At 42.4% G+C, this 11,975-nt stretch overlaps 1 protein-coding gene across 2 annotated transcripts in view; it reads left to right on the top strand.

Annotated features, from left to right (window-relative positions):
• The window catches only part of LOC306915814 (kelch-like protein 23), a 65,006-nt gene extending 54,107 nt beyond the window's left edge, over nucleotides 1–10,899 (top strand). For both annotated transcript variants that reach the window (XM_079493450.1, XM_079493449.1), the window contains exons 9-13: nucleotides 2,403–2,531; nucleotides 4,816–5,004; nucleotides 5,217–5,360; nucleotides 10,060–10,258; nucleotides 10,357–10,899. In XM_079493450.1, coding sequence (XP_079349576.1) covers nucleotides 2,403–2,531; nucleotides 4,816–5,004; nucleotides 5,217–5,360; nucleotides 10,060–10,258; nucleotides 10,357–10,528 — 833 coding nt within the window. In that variant the 3' untranslated portion in view covers nucleotides 10,529–10,899. The remainder of the gene's footprint in view (nucleotides 1–2,402; nucleotides 2,532–4,815; nucleotides 5,005–5,216; nucleotides 5,361–10,059; nucleotides 10,259–10,356) is intronic.
• The last annotated feature ends 1,076 nt before the right edge of the window (nucleotides 10,900–11,975 follow it).

Raw genomic sequence — 11,975 nt, 5'->3', positions numbered from 1 at the left:
GAGAGAGTTCCAGAGGGTTGGGGCTGCCACACTGCAGCCTCTATCCCAGAAGGTTCTACTCTCCATGGGGAGAGAGTTCCAGAGGGTTGGGGCTGCCACACTGCAGTCTCTATCCCAGAAGGTTCTACTCTCCATGGGGAGAGAGTTCCAGAGGGTTGGTGCTGCCACACTGCAGTCTCTATCCCAGAAGGTTCTACTCTCCATGGGGAGAGAATTCCAGAGGGTTGGGGCTGCCACACTGAAAGCTCAAATACATTTTGGTTTCTCCTTCAACTCTTAAATCTACTCTGTCTCACCTGCTCCTTCTCCTCTGCTTGTTGAAGTGATTGTGATGCTGGGAAATACTAACAAAGTTGAGAGCTTCGATCCACTGACTAATCAGCGGAAGACTCTTGGACGACTGCCCTGTCAAATGAACTCTTATGCTGTGTGTTCATCAGGTGAGGATTACCATCACAGTCAATCAACTTAAGACCTGTAATGCAGTGGTAACCTACCTTTTCAAGCCCAAGGGCACATTGTATTATACCACTAAAATGTGTTTAAAAAAATGTAAAAACGAAATAAAAAAACCCCCAATTCCAGACAAGCTCAATGCATGATCACACATCCACACAAAGACTAGTAGTTTAAATAAGAATAAACACTGATATAATAATCTAATAATAAACAATATATAATAAATGGCTAAATAGTAAAGGGATACTTCACCCTTTTTGCAAAAATATATATGTTAATGAGTTTTAGAAGATTTAGAACACTTTCCTGGGGTCTTTATGTGTGTAATCTGTGGTTTTAGATTTGAGCAGTGCCCATGATGTCACAGACAATGGGCTCGCTTCCTTCCTGGACTACAATTCCCATAATGCTATGGTACACTGCTCCTCCTTGTGGATAGGGGTAGGGCATAGTGACGCGTTCGGTAGGACTTTGGCTTATTTGGGCGTCATCTTCCTGCCTACATGTAGGATGCTAGGCTACTTGGCTGCCAGTCTGTAGTTCGTAAGTTTGCTTGTCAGTGACACTGGTGTGTACACTGTAACTGCAGTACACCATCTTCCATCTCTCTACTATCTTTGACTTGTCACAACTCTTCTACTCTATGGCTCTGGATCGACAGTGGTATTATTATTATTCGCCGTTAGAAAATGTTCGGTGTTCTGATCTGATAGCCGCCTCCTCTCCTCACGTCAAAACAGTTCTCAATGTTTACATCTTACTTGACGAGAAGACATGTGGACATATCCTTATGGAACCAGGGAGAGAAGACATGTGGACATATCCTTATGGAACCAGGGAGAGAAGACATGTGGACATATCCTTATGGAACCAGGGAGAGAAGACATGTGGACATATCCTTATGGAACCAGGGAGAGAAGACATGTGGACATATCCTTATGGAACCAGGGAGAGAAGACATGTGGACATATCCTTGTGGAACCAGGGAGAGAAGACATGTGGACATATCCTTATGGAACCAGGGAGAGAAGACATGTGGACATATCCTTATGGAACCAGGGAGAGAAGACATGTGGACATATCCTTATGGAACCAGGGAGAGGGGGAGAAACACCACGAGAGTGACGAGTGATCAGTCAATCATGTGTTCTCTCTGAAGTAAAAAAACGGACCGGGCAGACCCATTACTGTTGTGGATCAACGTTATGTTATTTTGTCATTCGACACCCAAACCCAAACACAGTGTTTATTTAATTTTATATCTACAATGGTATATGTCTCCACAGTGAGGCTGGGAAATGTAGCCTATAGCAGCCTACTACTATAGCCTACTGGTAGGCAGGAAAATGGTCACCACCGGAGCAGTGGTCACCTCACCACTGAAAATCCAGACTATGAATAGGCCGTTACTGAGACAGCATGTAGTCCAGGAAGGAAGTGAGACTTTGGGTCAGTCTTGCACGTAGAATCTGAAGGTGCGTTCAAACCTGAAGATATATTTGTCTCCAGTCGCTTCAATCGTTTCACTTTAATCACGCAGGTCAGCGTTGATACAAAAAAGTCCCTTTGCTCTGGTTGCGAGCCGATTGGCTGTAGACACTACTTTGGTAGTGTAACCAAATGGACCGGCTCGTTCACACAAGACAGCTTGGTTCAATATATTTAACATAATTCCTGCTACTATGTCATGTATGAGCAGCTAAATTAGTTCCTATGTCTTTGCAAAGTTGCTGAGTCCCGGCAGATGAACGTTGCTCCAGTTAGATTTCTCCAGCCAGGATGAAGATACCAGGCAGCCGTTCGCTTCGTTCGCAGTAGCCTTTTGGTCAATCTGGGAACACACTTTACATTCTTGTGAATCTGACAGTGCTACAGGGTCTAGAAGCATTTATTCTAACAATCAAGGTATAACTTGTTTTAATTTTGCTCTTTCTCCAACGTAGGTTCCAGTCTGTATTTGGCCGGAGGTTTTGATGATGATATCGTCGGGAGCAGAGAGATGTGGCGCTATGATGTTCACCATAACTCATGGTTGAGGATGGCTCCCATGAATGAGCCACGCTTTTGTTTCAGTAAGATTGGCAACATATAGTTTATGTAATTTGATAAATAATTCATTAAACTAGCAGAGGCACCTGTACAGGTAGCAACATGTATGAGTTCCAACTGCAGAATAATGACATCACAAGTGGATCCAGTTGATAATTGTACATACTGTACTGACTGTAATATTGACCTACCAGTAAGATGCCCTGAGGGGCGAGAAGCCCTCGGTGACGGCAGACTGCTGGGTGAGCACTGGCGCTTTGGCATGGTGGGGGGGTCAGATCAACATATGGAATGAATTCTGTACTGGCCATATATGGAGTGTGTCTTGAGTGTACAGGGTTTGATGAGGTCAGATCAACATATGGAATGAATTCTGTACTGGCCATATATTTACAATTTACAATTTAGGCATTTAGCAGACGCTCTTAATCCAGAGCGACTTACATTAAGCAAAAACAAAAAGCATGGCATACATCACATGTATAAAAAGTAGTTATCATGAATCATGCGTAAACTAAGAACGTAACAGTGGAGTATCTATGTAAACTATACATACTATACTATATAATATATTATACATGTGTACTATAAAGTGCTATGACTACATAAAGTGCAATTCTAGAGCTGTCTACATAACAAGCTATAAGTCTGTTTAAAATACTATCTAAGTCTACATAATGTGCTATCTAAGGGGCTAGGCTAGGGCAAGTGCTACGGGCCATGGTGGAGTCTGAAGAGGTGGGTTTTCAGACTACGGCGGAAGATTGGGAGTGAGGCTGCAGTTCTGACTGCAATGGGAAGTGCATTCCATAGTTTTGGAGCCAGAAGGGAGAAGAGTTTGGGACGTGTGGAGCGTTGTCCCGGCGTTTTTAGTGAAGGTACCTCCAGCTTCCCTGCGTTGGCTGATCTGAGTGAGCGGGAGGGTTTGTAGGGTACGATCATACTTGTGAGATATGGGGGGGCCATGCCTTTGGTTGCTTTGAATGCCAGCATCAGAGTTTTGTATTCTGTGCGGGCAGCGACCGGGAGCCAATGGAGCGAGCGGAGAAGGGGGGAGACGTGTGAGAATTTTGGCTGGTTGAAGACCAAGCGTGCTGCGGCATTTTGGATCAGTTGGAGGGGCTTAAGTGCACATGCCGGTAGGCCAGTAAGGAGGGAGTTGCAATAGTCAAGTTTTGACAAGACTGTTGTCTGGATTAGGAGCTGGGCTGACTCCTGGGTGAGGAACGGTCTAATTCGTCGTATGTTGTAGAGTGTAAACCTACAGGATCTAGTGACAGCTGTGATGTGTGTTTTGAACGAGAGCTGACTGTCCAGGACAACACCAAGGTTCCTGGCTGTCGGGACAGACTTTACCAGGGCGTTGTCTACGGAGATAGTTAGCTCCCGCATAGGGCAGGACTTAGCTGGGAAGAACAGAAGCTCAGTCTTGTCTGGGTTCAGCTTGAGGTGGTTGGAAGACATCCACTGTGAGATGTCAGCCAGGCATGCAGTGATGCGCTCTTCTACCTGGGTGGCAGAGGGGGGGAAGGATAGAAACAGTTGTGTGTCATCGGCATAGCAGTGATAGGATATATTGTGAGCAGAGATGATGGTGCCAAGGGATTTAGTGTACAGTGGAGTGTGTCTTGAGTGTACAGGGTTTGATGAGGTCAGATCAACATATGGAATGAATTCTGTACTGGCCATATATGGAGCGTGTCTTGAGTGTACAGGGTTTGATGAGGTCAGATCAACATGTATTTTTTTCACCATATTTCCATATATGGTGCATGATGTCACGAGGCATGACCATATATGGAGGTGTGATGTCACAAGGCATGACCATATATGGAGGTGTGATGTCACGAGGTGTGACCATATATGGATGTGATGTCACAAGGCGTGACCATATATGGAGGTGTGATGATGTCACGAGGCGTGACCATATAATATTATGGTCACGCCCTCCACACCCCACACCACACCCTATTATGGAGGCGTGAGTACCGGGAGATGCAGGTGTTCATAGTAAATGCAACCTGTCCTACAGTCGCAATAAATGTGGATCCATTACTATTGTTAAATATGAAGTAAATGTATATTCCTGTATTAGAGCAGTGGTGTGGTCAGGCAGCAGTGAGTTAATACTACTTCTATTCCTGACATCACACAGAATGGGAAATATTGGAGGCAGGGTGGATTTAGCTCCTCAAACATGATATCCAGAATGTATTAGTGTATATATGTGTATAAGAATGCCAAATTATAACATATATAATATTTATGCAGTTTCATGTTTATGTTTTCCCTGCTCAATGTTCACAGGCCTGGTGATGCTGGATGGATGTGTGTTTGCAGTGGGGAGCCGAGGGAGTGAGAAGAGTAAAGACTCAATGGAAAAATACCACCCGCACACAGACTCCTGGCAGCTCATGGAGTCTGTCGGTGTTGCAGAGCATTACGATAATGACGGCTGTAACGTGGTCGCTCTGGATGGACATCTCTATTGTATTGGTATGGAACAGATTTATGGACCTGCAAGTTCAGCCTGTAGGTGTTGTGCAGTTGGGGTGTCATGAGATTGTGTTTTTCATGTTCCCAGATTGGTGTATGTCAAGCATAATGGTTCACTGAAAATGTACAAATCCTTTGTTATTATTATGTATCCATGCTTCTCCTGTTGACAGTGAATAGTGTTTTGATGTTTCTGTCCTCCTGGACTCTAGGTCACATTCGAGGTGGTGAGCTACGTGACCAGGTGGCCAAGTACAACCCTAAAACATCTGTGTGGACACAACTCGCTCCTATGCAGATTCCACGACATCATCAAGCAGCTGCTTGTGTTCTGAATGGAAAGATCTACGTTACAGGTATCATACCTCTACTTAAAGGCTCTTAGTCAGTGGTGGAAGAAGTACTCTGTTTTCTTTTTACTTAAGAATAGCGATACCAGAATATTGAAATACTTTTATACCCGAGAGAAAGTACAAACGTATAGGCATACAATTAAAAGGTGCTTGCAATACCAAAAAAAAAAATACTCAATATGCAAAATGGCCCTTTTCACAGTTTTACTATTTAATTGGAATAAGTAATGTATTCATCACTTTAATGTTAGGTGTGGTTAGGGCTGACCCAAAGAAATTGATTAATCGAAATTCATTCGATAAGCACGGGAATCGATCTGGAAATAAAAAATCGACTATTTTGGTCAGCGAGCCATGCTTGTGCCTCGCAACGCCTCCTCCGTCCTCACGTGTTAACGAGGAAGTCAACAAGTGCAGCTACATGCCGTCCACGCAGAAAAATAAGTCAAAAGTGACATGGTTGCATTTTAAAATATGCAAAGAAGTCCACGACCACTGTCGTGGTGGAAAAATAATGTGCCACATTATCCAAAGTTGGCACCTGTAGTGAAGAGGATTCTATCCATCCCTGATTCCCTGCCGCTGCCACTACAACCCCTTCGGAGCGCATCTTCTCCAAGCCCACAGTGTGTACATTTAGTGGCCCTCTTCATCATCAAAGTTGCCCACCCCTGATATAGAGGTGAATGTGCCTCATAATTCAACAATATAAAAATGCTTATTTGATTTGAGTCGCGCCTGCGAAGCTTCGCGCTAGACGGCACTTTTTTATTCTTTGAAATGGGGGCTTTACATCTCTCTCTCGCTCTCTCCTTTTAATTGACATTAACTATTTAATTACATATTTCCATTTTGCACCAATATTATACTATTATACTGCCATGTCTTAATACCGTGTTGCTTTTTACAAATAAAATAAGCAAATTAAGAAGGTTGATCACAAAGTTATAGTGTGGTATTATAAGCTACTTTGATGGGAATGCGACCCAAGAACACCCGCTGCCCATGGGTGCACGTGGACAGTGAAGAATTAGTTTCTTACCTCGTGGCTCGTGCTGTTTGTTTGAAGAAAGAAGAATTATAATCCAATAATTATAATCCAAGGTTTGTTTGTCTGGAGATCCAACACTGTCATATTATTAAAGTAAGTACACTTTAAGAAGAGCTGGTCATTGTGCTGCAGAGAAGCTGCTCCGCTCTGCTAATTGATCTGACCTATATTTGCGCAACTGACTGCATGGCATGAGGCCTAATTACTTATTTGGCAGCACCTGCAATGCAATTCCAATAGTAACCTACAGTATACACATTTCAAAAGGCTTTCATATACTCTTTTTTTTCCTCTGGTGTTTCAGTTCAATTTTAACCCATTTTGACCTGAGATCAGATTCTAAAAATGTCTTCTACATCCTGACAGTTTTCTGAAAAAGCTATGTTTCTGTCAGTCTAATGCCTGTGTCAGGCGCTGTTTCAATGTTGACTTCGCCGTTTTATCATCATATGCCTAAGGTTTCGTGTGTCACTGCTTTCATGAAGGCTGCTACACATTTTTTTCATGTTGTTTATTGTTAAATAAAATAAGCTTAATTTAATTAAGACCAATCCAAGTAGCCTATGCGTTTCTCTCTACTATTTGCATCTTCTGCTATATCGCTGTTTTATTATAAGCCTAATTCATTGTGCGTCACTGCTCGCCACCCCAACATTTTAAAAGTAAGTAGTGAACTGTCAAATAATTGCAAAAAAATAAATAGTGTTTGCCTCTTAAAAAACAGGAAAAAGGAAACATTCAAGTAAATTAAAAGTACACTAAAAGTATTCAGTTACATTCCACCACTGATCTTAGTTCCATAATAGACTCACTTAACTCTTTGAGAGTTTCAAGGATTTCTATATAGTTTTTAGACTTCTCTATGGCAGAATGGCGTTTTTGAATGATTTATTGAAAATTCTCTGCTGTGAATGTGTGACAACGAAAGACCTTCAGAGAAAGCTTGGCTTGTCTGCTTCCAGGAAAAAAATGAACTGAGTTGATAAAATGTTTAGTTGTGGTGTTGGAAGCCATTTAAAAGAGCCTGCATTTACACTGGGTAGTGTTTCTAGGACAACAAAAAAAGTTATGACCGGTTGAAGTTTTATTTTCTAAATAACTTTTTTTCTGCTGGGCGTACATAGCCATGCAATATCTCATTTTAAAGGGTGAGTTGTCTAGTTCAATTAAAATAAAATAAAAAGTTTATCACATGTACCACTGTAGATATTTTGCCATCTATAAATAGCATGGTCAGTCATGATCAATCTGACCTATCCAGCTAAAAGTCCCCCTAGCTCTGAAATGGAACATCATATAAACTCAATTCTTTTTTGGGGTAAAATTAGACATTCTAACGCACATTTTGATATATACCATGTTTACATAGTCTTACCAGTACCGTGTCTATTCATGCATGTATCTCAAAAACCTGTTGTGAAGAAACAGTTTTGATAAAAAACTCATCCAAGGACATTGTTTTGATATGACTTTGTGCCCATGATATGTATCAAAATATAGACTTGAATGTATACTGTATTATAACAAAAAAATTGGGTTCTTACCATCTACCGTTACAGAGTAAATCACAGTTGAAACTCGCTTAGTCAAACCATAAACCTCAGACTAGTGAACAAAATAGCCATGACAGGTCTAACTCATTGTAAAAGCTTGTCTTTTATTTTTTATGACTACTAACATAATACAATTATAATAAATATTACAGAAAATAAATAGGCCTACATACAAAACAGTTGTCCCCAAACTCCCCAGTGTCCCCAAACCACTGCATTCCAGTTGTTCTTGACGGTGTGTGTGTGTGTAGGCTAAATTTAAAAAAAACAACAACTGAAATGAATGAATGCATCCGGTTCAGTGTCGGAGAACTCCATCGCAGTCTTGACTCTTCGTCTTCATCATCATCATCATCATCATCATCATCATCATCATCCTCCTCCTCCGATGCCAGTTCTAAATATATAAAAATAAACATTTAGCTGTAGTCAGCCCGGCCAATAGCCAGTTGGGGGGGGACGGGGACGTAAGCTATCTGACATCATCGTCATCATCATCATCACACGGAGACACACTAAACAATGTACAATCATGATTGTATACAATATACAATGAATGCAATTATCATGCAAGCTCAGACGTCAATGAAACGTCATACAGATCTTATATAATACGCTACTGTTAGCTTCACTCCCCGTCCCCCCTCCGATCCTTGTAGCAACGTCATCATAACCACGCGTTGCTTCAGTAAACGATGCATGTTTGTTCTCCGTCTTTGTAGACAGTAAATAAAAGGAGCGAACATTACTCTAAAGATCAGATCGCCTATAAGGCACGCTACAATATAAAATACTTGTACTGCCATGCGTGCATGCCTGCTACGATACATTTGTACTGCACCAACCAACCGATCGACACCAACCCCCCCCCCTCCAGCCCTTAGCCAGCACCAATGCACCGACCAACACCATTAGCCAGCACCTTCGGTGCTGGCTAATGGCTGGGGGCCATCGTGGTGAGTCATTCTGGCGTCATGATCTGACTAGTAGTAGTAATTATCCAAGCATCTATTTGTAGCGATCATCTTATGATTTCTGATCACTATAGAAGGGCATTTTCTACAATAAGATTACCTCAAAACATTCCGGGTTGATCGTCTTCTTCAATGGTTTCCCGGTATAGCTCATCGGACGACGATGGGGAGACAATGAAAAAAGGAGGGAGGGAGCAGCGAGTCTCGCTGTAAGCACTGGACCAGGGCTACTCCGCCTGGAGAAGGCGACTGGGACGCGTATGGATCAATACTACTACCACAAAACTCGCTCAAATAAATAGTACTGCTTTCAACTTTTTCTGCTAGAAAATCGCTCGGGCGAGACGGCAAACAGGCAAAACAATGAAAACTATGAAGACTCCCTCTGCCCCCACTGTTTACAGGGGGTGGGACCAGCTTCCAATGGCAACACGTACACGTGTGTCACGTGACACGGGTTTTCTGGGTAATGTAGTTGGAATATAAGCTCAGGAATTTAAACAGCGCTTCGGAGCATATTAATATGTTTAGATTCATCAAAAACTGTGAAGACGCCAATTGGCGTCATTGATCATTTACGGAATTCTGATGAAGACGCCAATTGGCGTCTTTCACCTTCTAAGGGTTAAACATTATAGTATGATTATAGTATGATGATTTGAGGGTTCCACTGTTTGAGGTAATGCAACAAAGAAATCCTGATCTATTCTGGGAAGATGATGGACAGAAGTTAGACTGGTTATTTAATTATGAAGTATTTAGGACAGCACAGTTTGTTTCTAGAGCCTGGAGTAGAAGACAATCCCAGCTCTTCAAGTAGGTACATGTGTCTCCTGTCACAGGCCTAATGGTGTATTTTATTTTATGTTATATATTATGTAATCTGCTCGTAAGGATCTGGAGTGTCAGTTTGGTATTCAATTGATCATTGTTTGCAAACCGTCATGTCGGTTTATTGTTATTGTAATTGTTCATGTAAACTGTAAAAAGTGTCCTGTAAGTCCATATGGGCTGGGCTTCTTCGGAAGCATGACACTTAAATAAAGAATCAATCAATCAATCAATCATATAGTTTGGGCTCATAATAAAACACACTAATCCTGTTAATTCTTGGTTGTCTATAGGTGGTAGTAATAATAATTGGAAAATTGAATATACGATGGAGTGCTTCAACCCCCAGACCAACCAGTGGACCATGTGTGCCTCCATGCAAATGGAACGCCGCTGGCCGAAGGTTCAAATGGTTGTGGTGGATGGAAAGATCTACGTTCTAGGAGAGCGATACGCCCATGTGGATGAAGACGATGACGATGACGAGGATAAGTATGACACTGTTGCTCCTTGAATGTCTGGGGAAATGTGTCTTCTTGTCCACACCAGACATTTCTCTCATGGCTGTTTGTTTGTGTCTCTTTGTGTAGTTATAGCCGCAACATCGAGTGCTACTGTGAAGAGACGGACACGTGGACAACTGTGGGAGAGATTGCTGATGCTCACTTCAAGCTCGAATGTGTGTCTCTCAAGCTGAGGAGGGATCACGGTCAACCCATAGATGATGATGATGATGAAGAAGATGATTCTGCTGGTGACTAGGGTTGGGGTCTGGAACCGGAACCAGCATTGAGGAGCTGGAATCTGTTCCATCACACTTGGAACCAGTTTGCCACACTGTCAGAGCTGGTATGTGGAGTGGACTTCATGTCTGCTAGACAATTACAATAGCAGTGGTTCTCAAACTTTTTTATTTTTATATCAAGGACCGACATAACTGAGTTACAGACATTGTGTTTAAACAAATCTGTATAATTTTGGCCTTCATTAAAAGGTTTGATAAATATAGGAATCATCAAAGGGGAACCGTTAAGGAATCTGACTGTTAAGAGGGACTCGTTAACAAACCAGAATCGTTAAGATCCTGAAGGTGACAGAATAGAGATGTGTATATAATATGATTAGATTAGATTGATATATAATGTGAAGATGATGATCAAGAAGACTTCCTGCTGGGACGTCACAGAGAAGAAGAGACTCACTGTGTTGTGATGGTGGTGTGAGTTGAGTTGACTTCAGAAGCTCTGCTCAGACCAGCTCACTGTGTTGTGATGGTGGTGTGAGTTGAGTTGACTTCAGAAGCTCTGCTCAGACCAGCTCACTGTGTTGTGATGGTGGTGTGAGTTGAGTTGACTTCAGAAGATCTGCTCAGATGAAAGAGATGGGGAGGAGATGGAAATGAAGCAGCTCCACCCACGCAGCAATTTGCATCGTCGGCAAAGAGTTTCCGGTTTTCTCGCCAACGCTCCAAGTTGCCGCGTGGGTGGAGCTTCATTTCCATCCACCAGCTGTCTAAAAACCCGGAAGAGACGCCTGCCGCTCGCGGCTTTTGGCATCTTCGTGACTCCATGGTCTGGAAGCAGTGAGTGAGATGGACACAGCGTCCCATGCTGCTGCTGCTTCTGGCCAGCCTATCAGAGATGAGGGGCGGGGCCTTCCCTTCCAGTTCATTAAAAAAAAAGGGAAAATACTCAGCCTTGTTCTTTTCATTGTATTTTTTTTTTTTTTTAGAGTTGCCAGTTATTGTCACCTCTTGTTTCTTTGTCATTATGCCAATGCCCTCTCCACACATGTTGCCACTGCTGTTGTACTGTGTGTCCAAGCCGGATGCCCCGTGGTGGATTGGAACCCCCTAGACTTTACCCTGTACTGCCACAACCAGGTGCCACTGAAGTTGGCCTTGTTCTGGTGGTGGGACTCAGGGATGTAACTGACAGATTACGTTTATAAATAAAAAGATTGTTCAGTGTTTTCTGTCATACATTGATCTAATGTTTTTTTTTTTTTAACCTTTATTTAACCAGTAAAATCACATTGAGACCAAAGTCTTTTACAAGTGCGCACTGGCCAAGAGAAGAGGCAAATAAGTGTTACACAGCTCTGCCAGTAACAACATACAGGACATGACAAGACAAACATATGACATCCGTAATACCAAAAACCTACTACCAGGGAGACTCAAAGAGTCTAAATAGCTAACCACTAAACC

This window comes from Electrona antarctica, assembly GCF_951216825.1.
Source record: "Electrona antarctica genome assembly, chromosome: 22".
Lineage (NCBI taxonomy): Eukaryota > Metazoa > Chordata > Actinopteri > Myctophiformes > Myctophidae > Electrona > Electrona antarctica.
This window is presented reverse-complemented; position numbering and strand designations above follow the sequence as displayed.